The 27395-nt window shown below is 49.2% G+C and overlaps 1 protein-coding gene across 3 annotated transcripts in view; it reads left to right on the forward strand.

Moving 5' to 3' along the window:
- The first annotated feature begins 5200 nt into the window (after window positions 1-5200).
- The window catches only part of ENTPD4 (ectonucleoside triphosphate diphosphohydrolase 4), a 114704-nt gene continuing 92509 nt past the window's right edge, over window positions 5201-27395 (forward strand). For 2 of the 3 annotated variants that reach the window (XM_063931876.1, XM_063931875.1), the window contains exons 1-3: window positions 5201-5401; window positions 19120-19235; window positions 20011-20208. In XM_063931876.1, the coding sequence (XP_063787946.1) occupies window positions 19228-19235; window positions 20011-20208 (206 nt within the window). In that variant the 5' untranslated portion in view covers window positions 5201-5401; window positions 19120-19227. The remainder of the gene's footprint in view (window positions 5402-19119; window positions 19236-20010; window positions 20209-27395) is intronic. The other variant, XM_063931874.1, reaches the window with a different exon arrangement.

Genomic DNA, 27395 nt, shown 5'->3' on the forward strand with positions numbered 1-27395 from the left:
GACGCCAGTACTGAGACAATAGGGAGGGCACCGGCTATTGTTATTGAATGTATTCTTTTTATAAGTGGAGTGCCGCTGATGTGTATACATACATATAATATATATATATATATATATATACAAAATAGAGAATTCAGCACTCACCATAGCAAGCTCACTTGTCCTCACAACATCAATAAATAAATGATGGGGGTTTAGTTGGTGGATTGGCCAATGCACGGAAGCCTGCATACCGATTTTCAAGGTACCCCACCTTCATGCAGGTCCTACACTATCACAAAGCCTAAAGAATTAAAACCTGGCAACTGTATCACATATAATATAACTGCAAATATGCCCACTAGGTTTAATGTATGCCTGCCACATATCTAGTGGCTTTTAAAGGCATACTAGTCATCTGACACAGCCGGTAAATTACTAAGGAGCAGCTGACACAGGTTTAGAACAATTAAGATTACACAGGGGTGCATGAAAAGGCCTGTGACCATGGTTAATAAGAGTTAACCAAAGATTAACCCCAAAATATACAAACAAATATAGAAAACCACAGCACTCGCCACCCCAGAAGCCAATCCACCAACTAAACCCCCATCATTTATTTATTGATGTTGTGAGGACAAGTGAGCTTGCTATGGTGAGTGCTGAATTCTCTATTTTGTATGTATATGGGTAGGTGGCCATGGGCTGCATGCACCCCACCCTATGAGTGGTGAGTGCAGACACTGCACCCCGCTTCTGGGGTGGCGAGTGCTGTGGTTTTCTATATTTGTTTGTGTATATATATATATACATATACACAGTGCCGGTGCTAACCGCACAGCAAAGGGATGCAGTGCAGGGAGGCGCCAGGAAGGAGAGGCGCTCTTCCAGCTCTGCATCCCTGTTTTTGGAAACCCGGACTTTGTACATGACTTGCTGCCCACTGCTGCTGCACCTATCATACAGGCAGCTGTGCTGCATACTGTATACTTTAACCAAATTAATCAAGTGGTCACCTCCGTGCGAGACGTTGTAGAACAGCAGTAACCCCTACCCCCTCATCGAGATATCAGCAACCTCCACGCTGTCTTACTCCGCAGCGCCTCATCTAGCCGCTACGGCCGGCTGCCAGGAAGCTACTCCGCAGCTGAATCCACACAGCTGCGGGCGTCAGCGCACTAGAGGAAAATCGCTCTCCTGGTCCGCAGCTATTCAAGTCAGCCGATGTGAGCACAGGCAGCGCCGGAGCCAGATCCGCGGCATCCCGAGCGTGTGGTCGTGGCTCCGAGAGCTGCGCAGCGGGTTAGATCTCTGGGCAGAGGGAGGTAATTTGTATTTAGGGAGGTGAGGACGCAAGGGAAGGGACTCTTTGGTAATTGTGAGGGGAGCTGGTCCCTGGACCTCTTCTTACTGTGTAACCCCCCCCCTTCCTCTCAGGGTTCTGTACCAGCCTTGTGTCTCTCTCGTCCCCCCCCAGTTCAAAGTCACTGTGTCACCCTCCGTGTGCCCTGTTGCTGTGTCACCCCCCCCCCCCCCAGTGTCCACTGTGTCACCCCCCGTGTCCTGTCGTTGTGTCACCCCCCCAGTGTCCACTGTCACCCCCCGTGTCCTGTCGCTGTGTCACCCCCCCCAGTGTCCACTGTGTCCCCCCCGTTTCCTGTCGCTGTGTCACCCGCACAGTGTCCACTGTGTCACCCCCCGTGTCCTGTCACTGTGTCACCCCCCCGTGTCCTGTCACTGTGTCACCCCCCCAGTGTCCTGTCACTGTGTCACCCCCCACCAGTGTCCTGTCACTGTGTCACCCTCCCCGTGTCCTGTCACTGTGTTACCCCCCCCCGTGTCTTGTCACTGTGTCACCCCCCTGCGTCCTGTTACTGTGTCACCCCCCCACGTGTCCTGTCTCTGTGTCAACCCCCCCGTGTCCTGTCACTGTGTCACCCCCCAGTATCCTGTCACTGCGTCACAACCCCCCTCTTTTTTGTCCCAGCTATGCCTCACAACCCCCCTTCCCCCTTCCCGGTGTTCCGTCCCAGCCATCGTGTTAACCCCTTGGTTTTTTTGTCCCAGTCAATGTGTCACCCCCACTCTATTCTGTCCCAGCCATTGCGTCAACTCGCCTGTTTTCTGTCCCAGTCACCCCCCTCTGTGTTCTGTCCCAGACGTCGTGTGTCACTGTATCACAATCTGATGCAGGCCGTGAGCTAATTGGAGGCCATGAGCAAATTGGAGCTCGCACACCAGCAGCCAATCTGCAGTGGCTCACAACCAGCGCCAGATGTGGCATAAAATGTAAAGGGCATTGCTGTGTGTGTGTGGCATAGTGTGTTAAGGGCATTACTGTGTGAGGCATAATGTGTAAGGGACATTACTGTGTGTGACGTAAGGTGTAAGGGATACTGTGTGGCATAATGTGTATAACGGGTACTACTGTGAGGCATAACGTGTATAACGGGTACTACTGTGAGTCATAATGTGCATAAGGGGTACTACTGTGTGGCGTAACATGAACAAGGGGCATTATCATGTGGTGTAACGTGAATAAGTGGCACCACCGTTTTACATAACGTGAATAAGGGCCACTACTGTGTGGTGTAATGTGACTTGTGAGACAACACCCTTTTTTGTGTCGTGAAATATGGGAGGGAAGGCGCAAATTTATAGTTTGCAGAGGGGCGCTGAACACCCTAGCACCGGCCCTGCATATATATATATATATATATATATATATAAATATATATATATATATACTAGGTGATTCATCGCGCCCTGCGGGCGCTCTTCACACCGTCGTAAGGGGCTACGCCCCCGTAACCCCTATATAAAGGTTAAGGTGTAGAATAGTAGTTGTGAAATGTATTGTGGTGGACTGCTGGTTTTGATGTTGGTTAAATGTTGTTTGGCAAAAGGGAAATGTGATGGTGAATGGTGTGTAGGGGGTTGTGAGTGTGTGTAGGGTACGATGTAGAGAATTAGGATGGGAATGAAATGTAAATGAAAACGCTTTGAATCGGTAAAGTATGTGAAGGCATGTTTTACATTTGAAACACTTGATTGAAAACAAACAGTGCCAACAGTGGAAATCATTGGTGGCACAGTGGAAAAGTTTTAATAAAATGTGGGCAGTGGGTGAAAATCATTGGTGGCACAGTGGATGTCCTCACAGTGCTGCACCACACAGGCACAGCTCAACTCTGTCATATCAGCGGCATCTATGCAGTTCGGAGATCCAGTCACTATGTCTGACATCTGGTTTCTGAGAGGTAGGGTGTGTAACATGCTATATGCATAGTGTCCGACTTTATGGACAGTGTGTGTGTGGTAGGCGGGGTGAGGCAAGTCAAACAAGGCTGATCCAGGGGCTTGGATTCCAGGAACATCTCACATCATGGCCACGCCCCTGCTATGCAAAGCCAAGGTTACCGACATTGCACAGGTGGTGGTGGGGAGATGTTAGGTGTTGCTATGATGATGTGATTCAGTGCAACCGGCCGGGAGTCCGAATGCCATCTGAATTTTGGGAGCATCCCAGCCGCTCTGAGAGTAGGCAAGTATGGCTATGTGTGACATCCTGTTGCCGAGAGGTAACGCGTGTAATGTGCTACGTGTGACGTCCTGTTGCCGAGAGCTAACGTGTGTAACATGCTATGTGTGGCATGCATTTATATTAATCAATCTAGCTAGCTTTGCTTTCGGCTTGTGTATTATTAAATTAAATATATTATTTGTTTATCCATCCTATATATTAAGGAGGAGCCTGAGTCTTTGTGTCCAGTGTCACAAAGCCTAGCTTCACCTCTACTAGGGAGTACTCAGGAGGGCAGGCATTCCCATGCCTCCCAACATGACCCATTCCCATGTGCCGCCTGTGTTGATCTGGGCCCTCATTCCGAGTTGTTCGCTCGCTAGCTACTTTTAGCAGAAATGCAAACACAAAGCCGCCGCCCTCTGGGAGTGTATCTTAGCATAGCAGAATTGCTAACGAAAGATTAGCAATTCTGCTAATATTAGCAGAATAGCTAACGAAAGCAATTTCCTTGCAGTTTCTGAGTAGCTCCAGACCTACTACTAGATTGCGATCACCTCAGTCCGTTTAGTTCCTGGTTTGATGTCACAAACACGGCCAGCGTCCGACCAGCCACTCCTCCATTTCTCCAGCCACTCCTGCGTTTTTACCTGGCTCGCCTGCGTTTTTTAACACACTCCCTGAAAATGGCCAGTTTCCGCCCAGAAACACCCACTTCCTGTCAATCAGCAGAGCGATTGAAAAGCTTAGTTCGCCTGTGAGTAAAATAGCATAGTTTTGTGTAAATTTGCTTAGCGCGTGCGCCCTGAGATGCATATGCATGCGCAGAACTGCCAGATTTTAGCCTATTAGCAATTCTGCTAAAATTAGCAGCGAGCGAACAACTTGGAATGAGGGCCCTAGTTTATTGATAAGGAAGGTGTTTCATTCACTACAGGTGACGGCAATCATACATTAAGATGGAAGTCCAAGAACAGAGTATTCTGTCCCTCAAGGAATGGGCACATACCACAATGGATGGGGTGTGGTATGGAAGGTAGATAGTAACTAGGTCGACAGTGTCTAGGTCGACCACTATTGGTCGACAGTAACTAGGTCGACATGGTCTTTAGGTCAACATGGTCTAGGTCGACAGGTCAAAAGGTCGACATTACTTTTTTATGTTTTTTGGTGGTTTTCTTCGTAGAGTGACCGGGAACCCCAATTAGTGCACCGTGTCCCCTCGCATGGCGAGCGCAGATTACCGTTCCAATCGTAGTCCACGTGGATCGTTAAGTATGAAAAGGTTAAAAAAAAAGAAATCAAATCGTGAAAAACTCACGTCGACCTTTTGACCTGTCGACCTAGAACATGTCTACCTAGTTACTGTCAACCTAGAGACCGGATCCCGTTGGAATGTATGCATGGGACCCCTGGCCTAGCCATTTTATTATCCATGTGGACATCTATTGGGAATGGTAACCTGTGGCAAGCCACTGTGCCCGAAGTGTGACAAGTATATATGTGTGTGTGTGTGTTTATATTTCCTATGTAATGACATGACTTTACAGCCCTCATACCAGAGCGCAGTACATAATCAAGTATGATTCAAATAATGAAATAATGAAAAGAACAAGAAGCCAAGACTGAAGCCCAATTTAAAAATGGCGCAGAGGAAGTCACCTCATGCTGATTGCACATGCGCAGTGTGACCTGGGGTCTCGCGAGATATAGGCAGGTGTCCGGTTGCTAGGGCCGCCCGGCTAGCGGCCTGTGACAGGGGAGCCGGCTTCTGAGGCGGCCGTAGCGTGTACACCCCCAACCCAAACTCCTCCCCAGGGAGAGCAGCCTGTCTGGCTGCAGTGACGTGTCTTTCACCTGGCGGAGGCGGCGGTGACAGCACCGGGGCTGGCGAGGAAGGTACGTTCCCATGTAGGAGCCGGTAGAGGGGGAGTGGGGCTCATGCATAGTGCGTGGTAGATCCCGTCCCAGCTGCCTGGTTCATGGATGTATAACCGAGCTGATCACCTGGGGTGAGGTGTGTTATATACAGTACCTGTGTAGTGTCCCCGGGTACAAGGTGTAGCATGGGGGTGTATGCAGGAGCAGGACCGCTCCTGCATACACCCCCATGCTACACCTTGTACCCGGGGGTGTATGCAGGAGCGGGCAAGCTGTCAGACCACCGTGTATGGTCTGTGCTGCAGCTGTCAGATGTGTAACAGCAGCCTCATTATAGGTGCTGTAGTATGGTGTATGACAGTAATGGTATAGGCGCTGTATTATGGCACGGCACGTGACAGTAATGGTATAGGCGCTGTATTATGGCACGGCACGTGACAGTAATGGTATAGGCGCTGTATTATGGCACACCACGTGACAGTAATGGTAAAGGCAACGTATTATGGCACAGCACGTGACAGTAATGTTATAGGCGCTGTATTATGGCACACCAGATGACAGTAATGGTATAGGCGCTGTATTATGGCACGGCACGTGACAGTAATAGTATAGGCGCTGTATTATGGCACACCACATGACAGTAATGGTATAGGCGCTGTATTATGGCACACCACGTGACAGTAATGGTATAGGCGCTGTATTATGGCACACCACGTGACAGTAATGGTATAGGCGCTGTATTATGGCACACCACATGACAGTAATGGTATAGGCGCTGTATTATGGCACACCACATGACAGTAATGGTATAGGCGCTGTATTATGGCACACCACATGACAGTAATGGTATAGGCGCTGTATTATGGCACAGCACGTGACAGCAATGGTATAGGCGCTGTATTATGGCACAGCACGTGACAGCAATGGTATAGGCGCTGTATTATGGCACACCACGTGACAGTAATGGTATAGGCGCTGTATTATGGCACACCACATGACAGTAATGGTATAGGCGCTGTATTATGGCACACCACGTGACAGTAATGGTATAGGCGCTGTATTATGGCACAGCACGTGACAGCAATGGTATAGGCGCTGTATTATGGCACAGCACGTGACAGTAATGGTATAGGCGCTGTATTATGGCACGGTACGTGACAGTAATGGCATAGGCGCTGTATTATGGCACAGTATGTAGGCACTGTCTTATGGCACAGTACATAACAGTAATGGTATAGGCGCTGTATTACGGCACCGTCACAATCCATTACACCTGATGGTATGTGTTGTATTAAGGCACTATAATGATATAAACATTAAGATACACATAACTCCTGGTATACATATATGTGGAGTAATATAGTCTCTACGATCTGGATATTATAAATTTATCTGGATATTACAAGTCACATTAATTTCTCTATCGTCCTAGTGGATGCTGGGGTTCCTGAAAGGACCATGGGGAATAGCGGCTCCGCAGGAGACAGGGCACAAAAAGTAAAGCTTTAGGATCAGGTGGTGTGCACTGGCTCCTCCCCCTATGACCCTCCTCCAAGCCTCAGTTAGATTTTTGTGCCCGGCCGAGAAGGGTGCAATCTAGGTGGCTCTCCTAAAGAGCTGCTTAGAAAAGTTTAGCTTAGGTTTTTTATTTTACAGTGAGTCCTGCTGGCAACAGGATCACTGCAACGAGGGACTTAGGGGAGAAGAAGTGAACTCACCTGCGTGCAGGATGGATTGGCTTCTTTGGCTACTGGACATTAGCTCCAGAGGGACGATCACAGGTACAGCCTGGATGGTCACCGGAGCCTCGCCGCCGGCCCCCTTGCAGATGCTGAAAAGAGAAGAAGGTCCAGAATCGGCGGCAGAAGACTCCTCAGTCTTCTTAAGGTAGCGCACAGCACTGCAGCTGTGCGCCATTGCTCTCAGCACACTTCACACGGCAGTCACTGAGGGTGCAGGGCGCAGGGAGGGGGGCGCCCTGGGAGGCAATGTAAACCTATTTTTTGGCAAAAAATACCCCACATATAGCCTCCGGGGGCTATATGGAGATATTTAACCCCTGCCAGAATCCGTTGAAGAGCGGGAGACGAGCCCGCCAAAAAAGGGGCGGGGCCTATCTCCTCAGCACACAGCGCCATTTTCCCTCACAGAAAGGCTGGAGGGAAGGCTCCCAGGCTCTCCCCTGCACTGCACTACAGAAACAGGGTTAAAACAGAGAGGGGGGGCACTAATTTGGCGTTAGAAATATATAAAAAGATGCTATAAGGGAAAACACTTATATAAGGTTGTCCCTATATAATTATAGCGTTTTTTGGTGTGTGCTGGCAAACTCTCCCTCTGTCTCTCCAAAGGGCTAGTGGGTCCTGTCCTCTATCAGAGCATTCCCTGTGTGTGTGCTGTGTGTCGGTACGTGTGTGTCGACATGTATGAGGACGATGTTGGTGAGGAGGCGGAGCAATTGCCTGTAATGGTGATGTCACTCTCTAGGGAGTCGACACCGGAATGGATGGCTTATTTAGGGAATTACGTGATAATGTCAACACGCTGCAAGGTCGGTTGACGACATGAGACGGCCGACAAACAATTAGTACCGGTCCAGACGTCTCAAAAACACCGTCAGGGGTTTTAAAACGCCCGTTTACCTTAGTCGGTCGACACAGACACGGACACTGAATCCAGTGTCGACGGTGAATAAACAAACGTATTCCTTATTAGGGCCACACGTTAAGGGCAATGAAGGAGGTGTTACATATTTCTGATACTACAAGTACCACAAAAGAGGGTATTATGTGGGATGTGAAAAAACTACCTGTAGTTTTTCCTGAATCAGATAAATTAAATGAAGTGTGTGATGATGCGTGGGTTCCCCCCGATAGAAAATTATTGGCGGTATACCCTTTCCCGCCAGAAGTTAGGGCGCGTTGGGAAACACCCCTTAGGGTGGATAAGGCGCTCACACACTTATCAAAACAGGTGGCGGTACCGTCTATAGATAGGGCCGTCCTCAAGGAGCCAGCTGACAGGAGGCTGGAAAATATCATATAAAAGTATATACACACATACTGGTGTTATACTGCGACCAGCGATCGCCTCAGCCTGGATGTGCAGAGCTGGGGTGGCTTGGTCGGATTCCCTGACTAAAAATATTGATACCCTTGACAGGGACAGTATTTTATTGACTATAGAGCATTTAAAGGATGCATTTCTATATATGCGAGATGCACAGAGGGATATTTGCACTCTGGCATCAAGAGTAAGTGCGATGTCCATATCTGCCAGAAGATGTTTATGGACACGACAGTGGTCAGGTGATGCAGATTCCAAACGGCACAAAGGTGTATTGCCGTATAAAGGAAGAGGAGTTATTTGGGGTCGGTCCATCGGACCTGGTGGCCACGGCAACTGCTGGAAAATCCACCGTTTTTACCCTAAGTCACATCTCTGCAGAAAAAGACACCGTCTTTTCAGCCTCAGTCCTTTCGTCCCTATAAGAGTCATATTTGCCCAGGGATAGAGGAAAGGGAAGAAGACTGCAGCAGGCAGCCCATTCCCAGGAACAGAAGCCTTCCACCGCTTCTGCCAAGCTCTCAGCATGACGCTGGGACCGTACAGGACCCCTGGATCCTACAAGTAGTATCCCAGGGGTACAGATTCGAATGTCGAAACGTTTCCCCCTCGCAGGCTCCTGAAGTCTGCTTTACCAAGGTATCCCTCCGACAAGGAGGCAGTATGGGAAAAAATTCACAAGCTGTATTCCCAGCAGGTGATAATCAAATTACCCCTCCTACAACAAGGAAAGGGGTATTATTCCACACTATATTGTGGTACTGAAGCCAGAAGGCTAGGTGAGACCTATTCTAAATCTAAAAAAAAAAAAAATTTGAACACTTACAAAGGTTCAAATCAAGATGGAGTCACTCAGAGCAGTGATAACGAACCAGGAAGAAGGGGACTATATAGTGTCCCGGGACATCAGGGATGCTTACCTCCATGTCCCAAATTTGCCCTTCTCACTAAGGGTACCTCAGGTTCGTGGTATAGAACTGTCACTGTCAGTTTCAGACGCTGCCGTTTGGATTGTCCACGGCACCCCGGGTCTTTACCAAGGTAATGGCCGAAATGATGATTCTTCTTTGAAGAAAAGGCGTCTTAATTACCCCTTACTTGGACGATCTCCTGATAAGGGCAAAGTCCAGGGAACAGTTGGAGGTCGGAGTAGCACTATCTCGGATACTGCTACAACAGCACGGATGGATTCTAAATATTCCAAAATCGCAGCTGATCCTGACGACACGTCTGCTGTGCCTAGGGATGATTCTGGACACAGTCCAGAAAAAGGTGTTTCTCCCGGATGAGAAAGCCAGGGAGTTATCCGAGCTAGTCAAGAACCTCCTAAAACCAGGAAAAGTGTCAGTGCATCATTGCACAAGGGTCCTGGTAAAAATGGTGGCTTCCTACGAAGCAATTCCATTCGGCAGATTTCACGCAATAACTTTTCAGTGGGATCTGCTGGACAAATGGTCCGGATCGCATCTTCAGATGCATCAGCGGATAACCCTATATCCAAGGACAAGGGTGTCTCTCCTGTGGTGGTTACAGAGTGCTCATCTTCTAGAGGGCCGCAGATTCGGCATTCAGGATTGGATGCTGGTGACCACGGAGGCCAGCCCGAGAGGCTGGGGAGCAGTCACACAAGGAAAAAATTTCCAGGGAGTGTGATCAAGTCTGGAGACTTTTCTCCACATAAATATACTGGAGCTAAGGGTAAATTTATAATGCTCTAAGCTTAGCAAGACCTCTGCTTCAAGGTCAGCCGGTATTGATCCAGTGGGAAAAACATCACGGCAGTCGCCCACGTAAACAGACAGGGCGGCACAAGAAGCAGGAGGGCAATGGCAAAAACTGCAAGGACTTTTCGCTGGGCGGAAAATCATGTGATAGCACTGTCAGCAGTGTTTCATTCCGGAAGTGGAAACTGGGAAGCAGACTTCCTCAGCAGGCACGGCCTCCACCCGGGAGAGTGGAAACTTCATCGGGAAGTTTTTCCACATGATGGTGAACCGTTGGGAAATACCAAAGGTGGACATGATGGCGTCCCGTCTGAACAAAAAACGGGACAGGTATTGCGCCAGGTCAAGAGACCCTCAGGCAATAGCTGTGGACGTTCTGGTAACACCGTGGGTGTACCAGTCGGTGTATGTGTTCCCTCCTCTGCTTCTCATACCTAAGGTACTGAGAATTATAAGACGTAGAGGAGTAAGAACTATACTCATGGCTCCGGATTGGCCAAGAAGGACTTGGTACCCGGAACTTCAAGAGATGCTCACAGAGGACTTATGGCCTCTGCCGCTAAGAAGGGACTTGCTTCAGCAAGTACCATGTCTGTTCCAAGACTTACCGCAGCTGCGTTTGACGGCATGGCGGTGGAACGCCGGATCCTAAGGGAAAAAGGCATTCCGGAAGAGGTCATTCCTACCCTGGTCAAAGCCAGGAAGGAGGTGACCGCACAACATTATCACCACATGTGGCGAAAATATGTTGCGTGGTGTGAGGCCAGGAAGGCCCCACGAAGAAATTTCAACTCGGTCGATTCCTGCATTTCCTGCAAACAGGAGTGTCTATGGGCCTCAAATTGGGGCCCATTAAGGTTCAAATTTCGGCCCTGTCGATTTTCTTCCAGAAAGAATTGGCTTCAGTTCCTGAAGTCCAGAAGTTTGTCAAGGGAGTATTGCATATACAACCCCCTTTGTGCCTCCAGTGGCACTGTGGGATCTCAACGTAGTTCTGGGATTCCTCAAATCACATTGGTTTAAAACCAGTCAAATCTGTGGATTTGAAGCATCTCACATGAAAAGTGACCATGCTCTTGGCCCTGGCCTGGGCCAGGCGAGTGTCAAATTGGTGGGTTTTTTCTCAAAAAAGCCCATATCTGTTTGTCCATTCGGACAGGGCAGAGCTGCGGACTCGTCCCCAGTTCTCTCCCTAAGGTGGTGTCAGTGTTTCACCTGAACCAGCTTATTGTGGTGCCTTGCGCCTACTAGGGACTTGGAGGACTCCAAGTTGCTGGATGTTGTCAGGGCCCTGAAAGTATAGGTTCCAGGACGGCTGGAGTCAGGAAAACTGACTTGCTGTTATCCTGTATGCACCCAACAAACTGGGTGCTCTTGCTTCTAAGCAGACTATTGCTAGTTGGATGTGTAATACAATTCAGCTTGCACATTCTGTGGCAGGCCTGCCACAGCCAAAATATGTAAATGCCCATTCCACAAGGAAGGTGGGCTCATCTTGGGCGGCTGCCCGAGGGGTCTCGGCTTTACAACTTTGCCGAGCGGCTATTTAGTCAGGGGCAAACACGTTGGTAAAATCCTACAAATTTGATACCCTGGCTAAGGAGGACCTGGAGTTCTCTCATTCGCTGCTGCAGAGTCATCCGCACTCTCCCGCCCGTTTGGGAGCTTTGGTATAATCCCCATGGTCCTTTCAGGAACCCCAGCATCCACTAGGACGATAGAGAAAATAAGAATTTACTTACCGATAATTCTATTTCTCGGAGTCCGTAGTGGATGCTGGGCGCCCATCCCAAGTGCGGATTATCTGCATTACTTGTACATAGTTACAAAAATCGGGTTATTATTGTTGTGAGCCATCTTTTCAGAGGCTCCGCTGTTATCATACTGTTAACTGGGTTCAGATCACAGGTTGTACAGTGTGATTGGTGTGGCTGGTATGAGTCTTACCCGGGATTCAAAATCCTTCCTTATTGTGTACGCTCGTCCGGGCACAGTATCCTAACTGAGGCTTGGAGGAGGGTCATAGGGGTCGGAGCCAGTGCACACCACCTGATCCTAAAGCTTTACTTTTTGTGCCCTGTCTCCTGCGGAGCCGCTATTCCCCATGGTCCTTTCAGGAACCCCAGCATCCACTACGGACTCCGAGAAATAGAATTATCGGTAAGTAAATTCTTATTTTTTTGATCATGTGAAAAGTATATAGGTCAAATGTTTCTACATTGGTCACAGAAACCTCTAGTTATATCTATAATAATTTACAGCAGGGGGTGGACTACTCTTCAGTGAAGTGATTACAACAGGCGTCACTGTTTACACAGCTATGTGTACAGTCAGTGCCGTAACTAGACATTTTAGCGCTGTGTGCAAGAGACAGCATCGGCACCCCCCCCCATCATATTTAAAATAAGGCCAGTGCGTGCAGTAGGCGAGCGCAAAAAATATAGGGACGTGGCTTCATGGGGAAGGGGTGTGGCCACAAAACAATACCAATTCATATTACGCTGTACAGTAGTCTCCATTATTTAAATTACGCCGCACAGTAGCGCCACTTACACATATTACTCCAGTTAGAGCCCCCCCCCCCCCCGTGGACACGCCCCCTTTTAGGAAACCCACAATACAGCAAGCACGATAGGCGGACTGGCAGAGGAAAAGGACCGCATAAACGACAACTTCATCTGGCATCCTGATGTGCCGCTGACGGGCGCTGTAGCAAGGGTAACTTCCCCAGACACACCGAGCAGAGCGGACCTGCAGGTGTTGCCGGCGGTCCTGCGCCCTCAGTGCACATGCGCTGTGTGCCAGGCACCGCCGGCACACCGCTAGTTACGGCACTGTGTACAGTATATTAGCATCACTTGTGTATTGTAAAATGACTAGTGTATCCTGTTTTGTGATTCTGTTGTCTATATGCATTAGCAGTCTACTTTATTTATCTCTTTATATCTAATACATCTACGCTTCTAATTCATCTTCTCTATCTATTCATACATGACTATGTGTTAACTCAGGTGATTATATCCTTCCTGCAATTAATAATGTAGACACGTGTCAGAAAGCACTCGGCAAGTTTGCACAAGAAGTAGTGTTGTACTGTACCCAGCAATGTCCTTTTCCTTTTTTTAACATTTTATGTTTGACATAGTTTTTCCTGTCACATTTAGAAATGACTGGCACCCACTATATTACTCTACATCAGATAAATGAGATAGCAGGAGAAGTATTTATTGCTGTTTCTCTGACGTCCTAAGTGGATGCTGGGGACTCCGTCAGGACCATGGGGATTAGCGGCTCCGCAGGAGACAGGGCACAAAAGTAAAAGCTTTAGGATCAGGTGGTGTGCACTGGCTCCTTCCCCTATGACCCTCCTCCAAGCCTCAGTTAGATTTTTGTGCCCGGCCGAGAAGGGTGCAATCTAGGTGGCTCTCCTAAAGAGCTGCTTAGAGTAAAAGTTTGTTAGGTTTTTTATTTTCAGTGAGTCCTGCTGGCAACAGGCTCACTGCTACGAGGGACTTAGGGGAGAGAAGTGAACTCGCCTGCGTGCAGGATGGATTGGCTTCTTAGGCTACTGGACACCATTAGCTCCAGAGGGAGTCGGAACACAGGTCTCACCCTGGGGTTCGTCCCGGAGCCGCGCCGCCGACCCCCCTTGCAGATGCCGAAAAGTGAAGAGGTCCAGAAACGGCGGCAGAAGACTCTTCAGTCTTCATAAGGTAGCGCACAGCACTGCAGCTGTGCGCCATTGTTGTCAGCACACTTCATAGCAGCGGTCACTGAGGGTGCAGGGCGCTGGGGGGGGCGCCCTGGGCAGCAATGATAGTACCTTATTCTGGCTAAAAATACATCACATATAGCCCCTGGGGGCTATATGGATGTATTTAACCCCTGCCAGGTCTCAGAAAAACGGGAGAAGAAGCCCGCCGAAAAGGGGGCGGGGCCTATTCTCCTCAGCACACAGCGCCATTTTCCCTCACAGAAATGCTGGTGGGAAGGCTCCCAGGCTCTCCCCTGCACTGCACTACAGAAACAGGGTTAAAACAGAGAGGGGGGGCACTTATTTGGCGATATGTATATATATATTAAAATGCTATAAGGGAAAAACACTTATATAAAGGTTGTCCCTGTATAATTATAGCGTTTTTGGTGTGTGCTGGCAAACTCTCCCTCTGTCTCCCCAAAGGGCTAGTGGGGTCCTGTCCTCTATCAGAGCATTCCCTGTGTGTGTGCTGTGTGTCGGTACGTGTGTGTCGACATGTATGAGGACGATGTTGGTGAGGAGGCGGAGCAATTGCCTGAAATGGTGATGTCACTCTCTAGGGAGTCGACACCGGAATGGATGGCTTATTTAAGGAATTACGTGATAATGTCAACACGCTGCAAGGTCGGTTGACGACATGAGACGGCCGGCAAACAAATTAGTACCTGTCCAGGCGTCTCAAACACCGTCAGGGGCTGTAAAACGCTCATTTACCTCAGTCGGTCGACACAGACACGGACACTGACTCCAGTGTCGACGGTGAAGAAACAAACGTATTTTCCTTTAGGGCCACACGTTACATGTTAAGGGCAATGAAGGAGGTGTTACATATTTCTGATACTACAAGTACCACAAGAAGGGTATTATGTGGGGTGTGAAAAAACTACCTGTAGTTTTTCCTGAATCAGATAAATTAAATGAAGTGTGTGATGATGCGTGGGTTTCCCCCGATAGAAAATTATTGGCGGTATACCCTTTCCCGCCAGAAGTTAGGGCGCGTTGGGAAACACCCTTTAGGGTGGATAAGGCGCTCACACGCTTATCAAAACAAGTGGCGGTACCGTCTCCAGATAGGGCCGCCCTCAAGGAGCCAGCTGAGAGGCTGGAAAATATCCTAAAAAGGTATATACACACATACTGGTGTTATACTGCGACCAGCGATCGCCTCAGCCTGGATGTGCAGCGCTGGGGTGGCTTGGTCGGATTCCCTGACTGAAAATATTGATACCCTTGACAGGGACAGTATTTTATTGACTATAGAGCATTTAAAGGATGCATTTCTATATATGCGAGATGCACAGAGGGATATTTGCACTCTGGCATCAAGAGTAAGTGCGATGTCAATATCTGCCAGAAGATGTTTATGGACACGACAGTGGTCAGGTGATGCAGATTCCAAACGGCACATGGAAGTATTGCCGTATAAAGGGGAGGAGTTATTTGGGGTCGGTCCATCGGACCTGGTGGCCTCGGCAACAGCTGGAAAATCCACCTTTTTTACCCCAAATCACATCTCAGCAGAAAAAGACACCGTCTTTTCAGCCTCAGTCCTTTCGTCCCCATAAGGGCAAGCGGGCAAAATGCCAGTCATATCTGCCCAGGGATAGAGGAAAGGGAAGAAGACTGCAGCAGGCAGCCCATTCCCAGGAACAGAAGCCCTCCACAGCTTCTGCCAAGTCCTCAGCATGACGCTGGGGCCGTACAAGCGGACTCAAGTGCGGTGGGGGGTCGTCTCAAGAGTTTCAGCGCGTAGTGGGCTCACTCGCAAGTGGACCCCTGGATCCTACAAGTAGTATCCCAGGGGTACAGACTGGAAATTCGAGACGTCTCCCCCTCGCAGGCTCCTGATGTCTGCTTTACCAACGTCTTCCTCCGACAGGGAGGCAGTATTGGAAACAATTCACAAGCTGTATTCCCAGCAGGTGATAATCAAAGTACCCCTCCTACAACAGGGAAAGGGGTATTATTCCACACTATATTGTGGTACTGAAGCCAGACGGCTCGGTGAGACCTATTCTAAATGGGAAATCTTTGAACACTTACATACAAAGGTTCAAATCAAGATGGAGTCACTCAGAGCAGTGATAGCGAACCAGGAAGAAGGGGACTATATGGTGTCCCTGGACATCAAGGATGCTTACCTCCATGTCCCAAATTGCCCTTCTCACCAAGGGTACCTCAGGTTCGTGGTACGGAACTGTCTCTATCAGTTTCAGACGCTGCCGTTTGGATTGTCCACGGCACCCCGGGTCTTTACCAAAGTAATGGCCGAAATGATGATTCTTCTTCAAAGAAAAGGCGTCTTAATTATCCCTTACTTGGACGATCTCCTGATAAGGGCAAGGTCCAGAGAACAGTTGGAAGTCGGAGTAGCACTATCTCAAGTAGTTCTACGACAGCACGGGTGGATTCTAAATATCCAAAATCGCAGCCGTTTCTGACGACACGTCTGCTGTTCCTAGGGATGGTTCTGGACACAGTCCAGAAAAAGGTGTTTCTCCCGGAGGAGAAAGCCAGGGAGTTATCCGAGCTAGTCAGGAACCTCCTAAAACCAGGAAAAGTGTCAGTGCATCATTGCACAAGAGTCCTGGGAAAAATGGTGGCTTATTACGAAGCGATTCCATTCGGCAGATTCCACGCAAGAACTTTTCAGTGGGATCTGCTGGACAAATGGTCCGGATCGCATTTTCAGATGCATCAGCGGATAACCCTATCTCCAAGGACAAGGGTGTCTCTCCTGTGGTGGATACAGAGTGCTCATCTTCTAGAGGGCCGCAGATTCGGCATTCAGGATTGGATGCTGGTGACCACGGAGGCCAGCCTGAGAGGCTGGGGAGCAGTCACACAGGGAAAAAATTTCCAGGGAGTGTGATCAAGTCTGGAGATTTTTCTCCACATAAATATACTGGAGCTAAGGGCAATTTACAATGCTCTAAGCTTAGCAAGACCTCTGCTTCAAGGTCAGCCGGTATTGATCCAGTGGGACAACATCACGGCAGTCGCCCACGTAAACAGACAGGGCGGCACAAGAAGCAGGAGGGCAATGGCAGAAACTGCAAGGATTTTTCGCTGGGCGGAAAATCATGTGATAGCACTGTCAGCAGTGTTCATTCCGGGAGTGGACAACTGGGAAGCAGACTTCCTCAGCAGGCACAACCTCCACCCGGTAGAGTGGGGACTTCATCGGGAAGTCTTCCACATGATTGTGAACCGTTGGAAAAGACCAAAGGTGGACATGATGGCGTCCCGCCTGAACAAAAAACTGGACAAGTATTGCGCCAGGTCAAAAGACCCTCAGGCAATAGCTGTGGACGTTCTGGTAACACCGTGGGTGTACCAGTCGGTGTATGTCTTCCCTCCTCTGCTTCTCATACCCAAGGTATTGAGAATTATAAGACGTAGAGGAGTAAGAACTATACTCGTGGCTCCGGATTGGCCAAGAAGGACTTGGTACCCGGAACTTCAAGAGATGCTCACAGAGGACTCATGGCCTCTGCCGCTAAGAAGGGACTTGCTTCAGCAAGTACCATGTCTGTTCCAAGACTTACCGCGGCTGCGTTTGACGCCATGGCGGTTGAACGCCGGATCCTAAGGGAAAAAGGCATTCCAGAAGAGGTCATTCCTACCCTGGTCAAAGCCAGGAAGGAGGTGACCGCACAACATTATCACCACATGTGGCGAAAATATGTTGCGTGGTGTGAGGCCAGGAAGGCCCCATGAAGAAATTTCAACTCGGTCGTTTCCTGCATTTCCTGCAAACAGGAGTGTCTATGGGCCTCAAATTGGGGTCCATTAAGGTTCAAATTTCGGCCCTGTCGATTTTCTTCCAGAAAGAATTGGCTTCAGTTCCTGAAGTCCAGAAGTTTGTCAAGGGAGTACTGCATATACAACCCCCTTTTGTGCCTCCAGTGGCACTGTGGGATCTCAACGTAGTTCTGGGATTCCTAAAATCACATTGGTTTAAACCGCTCAAATCTGTGGATTTGAAATATCTCACAGGGAAAGTGACCATGCTGTTGGCCCTGGCCTCGGCCAGGCGAGTGTCAGAATTGGCGGCGTTTGTCTCAAAAAAGCCCATATCTAATTGTCCATTCGGACAGGGCAGAGCTGCGGACTCATCCCCAGTTTCTCCCTAAGGTGGTGTCAGTGTTTCACCCGAACCAGCTTATTGTGGTACCTGCGGCTACTAGGGACTTGGAGGACTCCAAGTTGCTAGATGTTGTCAGGGCCCTGAAAATATAGTTTCCAGGACGGCTGGAGTCAGGAAAACTGACTTGCTGTTATCCTGTATGCACCCAACAAACTGGGTGCTCTTGCTTCTAAGCAGACGATTGCTAGTTGGATGTGTAGTACAATTCAGCTTGCACATTCTGTGGCAGGCCTGCCACAGCCATAATATGTAAATGCCCATTCCACAAGAAAGGTGGGCTCATCTTGGGCGGCTGCCCGAGGGGTCTCGGCTTTACAACTTTGCCGAGCTGATACTTGGTCAGGGGCACACCCTGACTGAGGAGGACCTGGAGTTCTCTCATTCGGTGCTGCAGAGTCATCCGCACTCTCCCGCCCGTTTGGGAGCTTTGGTATAATCCCCATGGTCCTGACGGAGTCCCCAGCATCCACTTAGGACGTCAGAGAAAATAAGAATTTACTTACCGATAATTCTATTTCTCGTAGTCCGTAGTGGATGCTGGGCGCCCATCCCAAGTGCGGATTGTCTGCAATACTTGTACATAGTTATTGTTACAAAAATCGGGTTATTATTGTTGTGAGCCATCTTTTCAGAGGCTCCGCTGTTATCATGCTGTTAACTGGGTTCAGATCACAAGTTATACGGTGTGATTGGTGTGGCTGGTAAGAGTCTTACCCGGGATTCAAAATCCTTCCTTATTGTGTACGCTCGTCCGGGCACAGTATCCTAACTGAGGCTTGGAGGAGGGTCATAGGGGGAGGAGCCAGTGCACACCACCTGATCCTAAAGCTTTTACTTTTGTGCCCTGTCTCCTGCGGAGCCGCTAATCCCCATGGTCCTGACGGAGTCCCCAGCATCCACTACGGACTACGAGAAATAGAATTATCGGTAAGTAAATTCTTATTTTTTCCACTATTTTCATCTTTAGTTTGTGTTCCGTTGATCACGTTGTGTTCTCCAGAGCTGCATGTATACAGTTATGTGCCTCTTATCTCCTCAGGTAAAGAACATGGGTAATGTTACATCGAAACAAGCGCGGTAATACAGGTGCAGCCATGGGTTGAATATTGAAGCTTTCCGTGTCCTCATCGCGCTTTACCTCTCTAAAATGGGAAGGTGAGTGATCTGACTGTGACTGTGGAGTATATAAGAATTATAGTAGCAAATGGTAACAAATAAAAGTACACTCAGAAGTTATATATAATTCTATTATATTAAACTTAATTTGATCTCTTCTGTTAAGACCGCCATACATTACTATGAGGCATTGCATGCGAACCTTGCACGCGATAACAACCCACCAACTACCTGCCAGGGGGCCGCGGGGCTCCCCATCGCCTGGATCACACACGATACATAATTTTGCATACGCTGTCTCGTAGTATGATGCAATTGACTTCCACAGGATCCGACAAATCTTTGTGGCAGCCATGGCGATCTTCGGCTCCGAGGTAAAACACATACGATATGGCACTTTTTACACGATTTACAGGCCCAATGGGTCGAAATAGTGTGACAAAGGTCCATATCGTACTAGTGTATGGGTCTTAAGTGTCACAAATGGACTAATTGCTCCAATAGAGTGTATACCAGCTGCGTCACAGTAGTTAACAATAAAGCTACTCACATTCAAGATATTTTTAGCTGAGCGGAACTCCTCAGACGTTTATATTATTGAAATATTCCTTGTGTTTTACAGTTTTTCGTTATGTACCGCTACTCAGATATACTGTATATATAGAGAGAAGCAGGATATATGGCATCTGTACGAGGATCTTTGTGTTATTTGTTTTCGACTATCACGTAAATGCTTTTATTGTAAAATTACACCTTCATTTCACATGTGCTTCTTTCTGGCTTATCTCTCCTTATGTTTGTGCTTCCTCTCCAGACTGAGCATATCGTGCCTCCTCCCAGCTTCCTGGCACTTTAGCATATCCCCCGGGGGCTGCCCGCGTGCCCTGAATACCACCCTACGTCAGCTGGTGGTAATTGGTGCAGTGACTGCCATCTTGTTGTTGCTGATCTACTCTCTACTGTTGGTCAGGACCAAGTACAGCCTTTCCCAGCGAGACAGGAAATATCACAGGTAATGTTTGATGAAACTGATAAGGCCGCAAGCTTTCTCTAATGGGGAACGTACAGTTCTGATTCTGTGAAAACAAAGAAACTGGTTTATCCACCAAATTGTATATGTGCCTATGGATATAAACCACAGGGCTGACTTATACTTTCCTTTCTACTCGGAGTAGTCACTTTCTCATTCTCTATACTCCCATATCACTATGTTTGTGTTGGCCTCATGCCCCATTTGCACACTGCTCTCATTATACCTGCGTGTTTCTGTGACGTAATTAATAAAACTCCTCAGGCAGTACTAACAGCCAGGATTCTAGGTGGAGAGGTAGAAGGGTTCGTTTCTACGGGACTGTTTTTTTACGATTAAGCACATAAGTGTTTCATTTTTATCTCTCTCATCATAAACTTTTTATCTCACACATTGCGAGTTTCGCTTTTAATTTTCGGTTTTCAGTCATTTCAACGTTGGTCACAAAGGTCATTGGAGGAGAGTGATTGAAGGTGGCAAGGTGTGCAGGTAATTGAAGGAGAGGGCTGAGTTCACAGGCAGGTTATTGGAGGAGTGAGAAAGTGGTCAAGGGGTCACGCAGGTCATTGGCAGATAGTTAATGGGTTTGTGGGTCAGGGTTAGGCGTGTCATTAGAAGATGGGGAAGGGTTTGTTGAGTCAGGCGGGTTATTGTAGGGGAGAGAAGGGAATGTAGGTCAGACCGTAATGTTCACCAAGGATATTTCTCTTACGTCCTAGAGGATGCTGGGGACTCCGTAAGGACCATGGTGTATAGACGGGCTCCGCAGGAGACATGGGCACTATAAAGAACTTTAGATGGGTGTGCACTGGCTCCTCCTTCTATGCCCCTCCTCCAGACCTTAGGAGACTGGGTGCACTACAGGGGAGCTCTCCTGAGTTTCTCTGAAAAAGAATTTTGTTAGGTTTTTTATTTTCAGGGAGCACTGCTGGCAACAGGCTCCCTGCATCGTGGGACTGAGGGGAGAGAAGCAGACCTACTTAAATGATAGGCCCTGCTTCTTAGGCTACTGGACACCATTAGCTCCAGAGGGTCGGAACGCAGGTCTCACCCTCGCCGTTCGTCCCGGAGCCGCGCCGCTGTCCTCCTCACAGAGCCGGAAGATAGAAGCCGGGTGAGTATAAGGAGAAAGAAGACTTCAAAGGCGGCAGAAGACTTCAGATCTTCTCTGAGGTAACGCGCAGCGGTAACACTGCGCGCCATTGCTCCCACACACAGCGGGCACTGAAGGGTGCAGGGCGCAGGGGGGGCGCCCTGGGCAGCACTAATAAACCTCTAGGAACTGGCTAACATATATATAGGCTGCGGAGGCAGTATATTATATTATCCCCCGCCAGTATTGGAAATTTGAGCGGGACCGAAGCCCGCCGCTAAGGGGGCGGGGCTTGATCCTCCAGCACTAATCAGCGCCATTTTCTCCACAGCACACTGCAGAGAAGCTGGCTCCCCGGACTCTTCCCTGCTGAACACGGAGGGCAAAAAAGAAGGGGGGGGGGGGGGCACTTTTAATTGGCGCTGTCTTTTCTGGGAATTTTGTTTCCAGTGTCAGTTGGCGCTGGGTGTGTGCTGGCATACTCTCTCTCTCTGCCTCTCCAAGGGCCTTATTGGGGAACTGTTTCCATGTAAATATATCCCTGAGTGTGTGGGGGTGTCGGTACGCGTGTGTCGGCATGTCTGAAGCGGAAGGCTCATCTAAGGAGGAGGTGGAGCAGATGATTGTGGTGTCTCCGTCGGCAACGCCGACACCTGATTGGTTGGATATGTTGAATATTTTAAATGCAAATGTGCTTTATTACATCAGAGATTGGACAAAGCAGAGTCCAGGTATAGAACAGGGAGTCAATCCATGGCTTTGACTGTGTCACAGGGCCCTTCAGGGTCTCAGAAACGTCCCCTGTCCCAAGTAGCAGACACTGATACCGACACGGATTCCGACTCCAGTGTCGACTACGATGATGCGAGGTTACACCCAAGGGTGGCCAAAAGTATTCATTATATGATTATTGCAATAAAAGATGTTTCTCTGACGTCCTAGTGGATGCTGGGAACTCCGTAAGGACCATGGGGAATAGCGGCTCCGCAGGAGACTGGGCACAAAAGTAAAAGCTTTAGGACTACCCGGTGTGCACTGGCTCCTCCCCCTATGACCCTCCTCCAAGCCTCAGTTAGATTTTTGTGCCCGGCCGAGAAGGGTGCATTCTAGGAGGCTCTCCTGAGTTTCTTAGAAAAAGTTTAGTTTTAGTTTTTTTATTTTCAGTGAGACCTGCTGGCAACAGGCTCACTGCATCGAGGGACTAAGGGGAGAAGAAGCGAACCTGCCTACTTGCAGCCAGCTTGGGCTTCTTAGGCTACTGGACACCATTAGCTCCAGAGGGACCGAACACAGGCCCAGCCTCGGAGTCCGGTCCCAGAGCCGCGCCGCCGGCCCCCTTACAGAGCCAGAAGCAAGAAGAGGTCCGGAAAAATCGGCGGCAGAAGACATCAGTCTTCAACAAGGTAGCGCACAGCACTGCAGCTGTGCGCCATTGCTCCTCCGGCACACTTCACACTCCGGTCACTGAGGGTGCAGGGCGCTAGGGGGGGGCGCCCTGAGCAGCAATGTAAACACCTTGGCTGGCGAAAATACACCACATATAACCCCCGGGGCTATATGGATGTATTTTAACCCCTGCCAGAATACAGCAAAAAGCGGGAGAAAAGGCCGCCGAGAAGGGGGCGGAGCCTATCTCCTCAGCACACGGGCGCCATTTTCGATCACAGCTCCGCTGGAAGGACGTCTCCCTGACTCTCCCCTGCAGTCCTGCACTACAGAAAAAGGTAAAAAAGAGAGGGGGGGCACTAATTTGGCGCAGTTTTGATAATAACAGCAGCTATAAAGGGAAAAGCACGTTATATAGTGGTATTCCTGTCTATATATAGCGCTCTGGTGTGTGCTGGCATACTCTCCCTCTGTCTCCCCAAAGGGCTAGTGGGGTCCTGTCCTCTATTAGAGCATTCCCTGTGTGTGTGCTGTGTGTCGGTACGTTTGTGTCGACATGTATGAGGAGGAAACTGATGTGGAGGCGGAGCAATTGCCTGTAATGGTGATGTCACCCCCTAGGGGGTCGACACCTGAGTGGATGGGCTTATGGAAGGACTTACGTGACAGTGTCAGCTCTTTACAAAAGACAGTTGATGACATGAGACAGCCGGCTACTCAGCTTGGGCCTGTCGGGGCGTCTCAAAGGCCATCAGGGGCTCTAAAGCGCCCGTTACCTCAGATGGCAGATACAGATGCCGACACGGATACTGACTCCAGTGTCGACGGTGAAGAGACGAATGTGACTTCCAGTAGGGCCACACGTTACATGATTGAGGCAATGAAAGATGTTTTACACATTTCTGAGATTACAAGTACCACTAAAAAGGGTATTATGTTTGGTGAGAAAAAACTACCCGTAGTTTTTCCTGAATCTGATGAATTAAATGAAGTGTGTGATGAAGCGTGGGTTTCCCCCGATAAAAAACTGATAATTCCTAAAAAGTTATTGGCATCATACCCTTTCCCGCCAGAGGATAGGGCACGTTGGGAAACACCCCCTAGGGTGGATAAAGCGCTCACACGCTTGTCAAAACAGGTGGCACTACCGTCTCCTGATTCGGCCGCCCTTAAGGAACCTGCTGACAGAAAGCAGGAGAATATCCTAAAATGTATATACACACATACTGGTGTTATACTGTGACCAGCAATCGCCTCAGCCTGGATGTGCAGTGCTGGGGTGGCTTGGTCGGATTCCCTGACTGAAAATATTGATACCTTGGATAGGGACAGTATATTACTGACTATATTGCATTTAAAAGATGCATTTTTATATATGCGTGATGCACAGAGGGATATTTGCCGACTGGCATCAAGAGTAAGTGCGCTGTCCATTTCTGCCAGAAGAGGGTTATGGACGAGGCAGTGGTCAGGTGATGCGGATTCCAAAAGGCATATGGAAGTATTGCCTTATAAAGGGGAGGAGTTATTTGGGGTAGGTCTATCAGACCTGGTGGCCACGGCTGGGAAATCCACATTTTTACCCCAGGTAGCCTCTCAACATAAGAAGACGCCGTATTATCAGGCGCAGTCCTTTCGGCCCCATAAGGGCAAGCGGGCAAAAGGCTCCTCTTTTCTGCCCCATGGCAGAGGAAGAGGAAAAAGGCTGCAGCAGACAGCCAGTTCCCAGGAACAGAAGCCCTCTCCCGCTTCTGCCAAGTCCTCAGCATGACGCTGGGGCTTTACAAGCGGACTCAGGCACGGTGGGGCCCGTCTCAAGAATTTCAGAGCGCAGTGGGCTCACTCACAAGTTACCACCTGAAGGATCCAGGGGTTATCTCAGGGGTACAAATTGGAATTCGAGACGTCTCCCCCTCGCCGTTTCCTAAAGTCTGCTTTACCGACGTCTCCCTCCGACAGGGAGGCGGTATTGGAAGCCATTCACAAGCTGTATTCTCAGCAGGTGATAATCAAGGTACCCCTCCTGCAACAGGGAAAGGGGTATTATTCCACGCTGTTGGTATACCGAAGCCGGACGGCTCGGTGAGACCTATTTTAAATCTAAAATCTTTGAACACTTACATACAGAGGTTAAAATTCAAGATGGAGTCACTCAGAGCAGTGATCGCGAACCTGGAAGAAGGGGATTATATGGTGTCTCTGGTCATGTCCCAATTTACCCTTCTCATCAAGGGTACCTCAGGTTTGTGGTACAGAACTGCCACTATCAGTTTCAGACGCTGCCGTTTGGATTGTCCACGGCACCCCGGGTCTTTACCAAAGTAATGGCCAAAATGATGATACTCCTCCGAAGGAAAGGAGTTTTAAATTATCCCTTACTTGGACGATCTCCTGATAAGGGCGAGATCCAGGGAACAGTTGGTAGTCGGGTTAGCACTATCGCAAGTAGTGCTGCGGCAGCACGGTTGGATTCTCAATATCCCAAAATCGCAGCTGATCCCGACGACTCGTCTTCTATTCCTAGGGATGATCCTGGACACAGTCCAGAAAAAGGTGTTTCTCCCGGAGGAGAAAGCCGGGGAGTTATCCGAGCTAGTCAGAAACCTCCTAAAACCAGGCCAAGTCTCAGTGCATCAATGCACAAGGGTCCTGGGAAAAATGGTGGCTTCCTACGAAGCAATCCCATTTGGCAGATTCCACGCAAGAACATTCCAGTGGGACCTGCGGGACAAATGGTCCGGATCGCATCTTCAGATGCATCAGCGGATAACCCTGTCCCCAAGGACAAGGGTGTCTCTCCTGTGGTGGTTGCAGAGTGCTCATCTTCTAGAGGGCCGCAGATTCGGCATTCAGGACTGGGTCCTGGTGGCCACGGATGCCAGCCTGCGAGGCTGGGGAGCAGTCACACAGGGAAGAAATTTCCAGGGCTTGGGGTCAAGCCTGGAGACATCACTTCACATAAATTTTCTGGAGTTAAGGGCCATTTACAATGCTCTAAGCCAAACAAGACCTCTGCTTCAGGGTCAGCCGGTGCTGATCCACTCGGACAACATCACAGCAGTCGCCCACGTAAACAGACAGGGCGGCACAAGAAGCAGGAGGGCAATGGCAGAAGCTGCAAGGATTCTTCGCTGGGCGGAAAATCATGTAATAGCACTGTCAGCAGTGTTCATTCCGGGAGTGGACACGACCTCCACCCGGGAGAGTGGGGACTTCATCCAGAAGTCTTCCACATGATTGGGAACCGTTGGGAAAAACCAAGGGTGGACATGATGGCGTCCCGCCTCAACAAAAAACTGGACAGGTATTACGCCAGGTCAAGGGACCCTCAGGCAATAGCTGTGGACGCTCTGGTAACACCGTGGGTGTACCAGTCGGTGTATGTGTTCCCTCCTCTGCCTCTCATACCCAAGGTACTGAGAATTATAAGACGGAGAGGAGTAAGAACTATACTCGTGGCTCCGGATTGGCCAAGAAGGACTTGGTACCCGGAACTTCAAGAGATGCTCACAGAGGACCCGTGGCCTCTGCCTCTAAGAAGGGACCTGCTCCAGCAAGGACCCTGTCTGTTTCAAGACTTACCGCGGCTGCGTTTGACGGCATGGCGGTTGAACGCCGGATCCTAAAGGAAAAAGGCATTCCTGAGGAAGTCATCCCTACCCTGATCAAAGCCAGGAAGGATGTGACCGCAAAACATTATCACCGCATTTGGCGAAAATATGTTGCGTGGTGTTGAGGCCAGGAAGGCCCCAACGGAGGAATTTCAACTGGGTCGATTCCTGCATTTCCTGCAAACAGGAGTGTCTATGGGCCTCAAATTGGGGTCCATTAAGGTTCAAATTTCGGCCCTGGAGATTTTCTTCCAGAAAGAACTGGCTTCAGTTCCTGAAGTCCAGACGTTGTCAAGGGAGTGCTGCATATACAGCCTCCTTTTGTGCCTCCAGTGGCACCTTGGGATCTCAATGTAGTTTTGGGGTTCCTCAAATCACATTGGTTTGAACCACTTAAATCTGTGTATTTAAAATATCTCACATGGAAAGTGGCCATGCTGTTGGCCCTGGCTTCGGCCAGGCGCGTGTCAGAATTGGCGGCTTTATCTTGCAAAAGTCCCTATCTGATTTTCCATTCGGACAGGGCGGAATTGAGGACTCGTCCTCAGTTTCTCCCTAAGGTGGTGTCAGCGTTTCACCTGAACCAACCTATTGTGGTGCCTGCGGCTACTAGGGACTTGGAGGACTCCAAGTTGCTAGATGTTGTCAAGGCGCTGAAAATATCCTGTATGCACCCAACAAGCTGGGTGCTCCTGCTTCTAAGCAGACTATTGCTCGTTGAATTTGTAGTACAATTCAGCTTGCACATACTGTGGCAGGCCTGCCACAGCCAAAATCAGTAAATGCCCATTCCACAAGGAAGGTGGGCTCATCTTGGGCGGCTGCCCGAGGGGTCTCGGCTTTAAAACTTTGCCGAGCAGCTACTTGGTCAGGGGCAAACACGTTTGCAAAATTCTACAAATTTGATACCCTGGCTGAGGAGGACCTGGAGTTCTCTCATTCGGTGCTGCAGAGTCATCCGCACTCTCCCGCCCGTTTGGGAGCTTTGGTATAATCCCCATGGTCCTTACGGAGTTCCCAGCATCCACTAGGACGTCAGAGAAAATAAGAATTTACTTACCGATAATTCTATTTCTCGT

The sequence above is a fragment of the Pseudophryne corroboree genome, chromosome 6 (genome assembly GCF_028390025.1).
Source record: "Pseudophryne corroboree isolate aPseCor3 chromosome 6, aPseCor3.hap2, whole genome shotgun sequence".
Lineage (NCBI taxonomy): Eukaryota > Metazoa > Chordata > Amphibia > Anura > Myobatrachidae > Pseudophryne > Pseudophryne corroboree.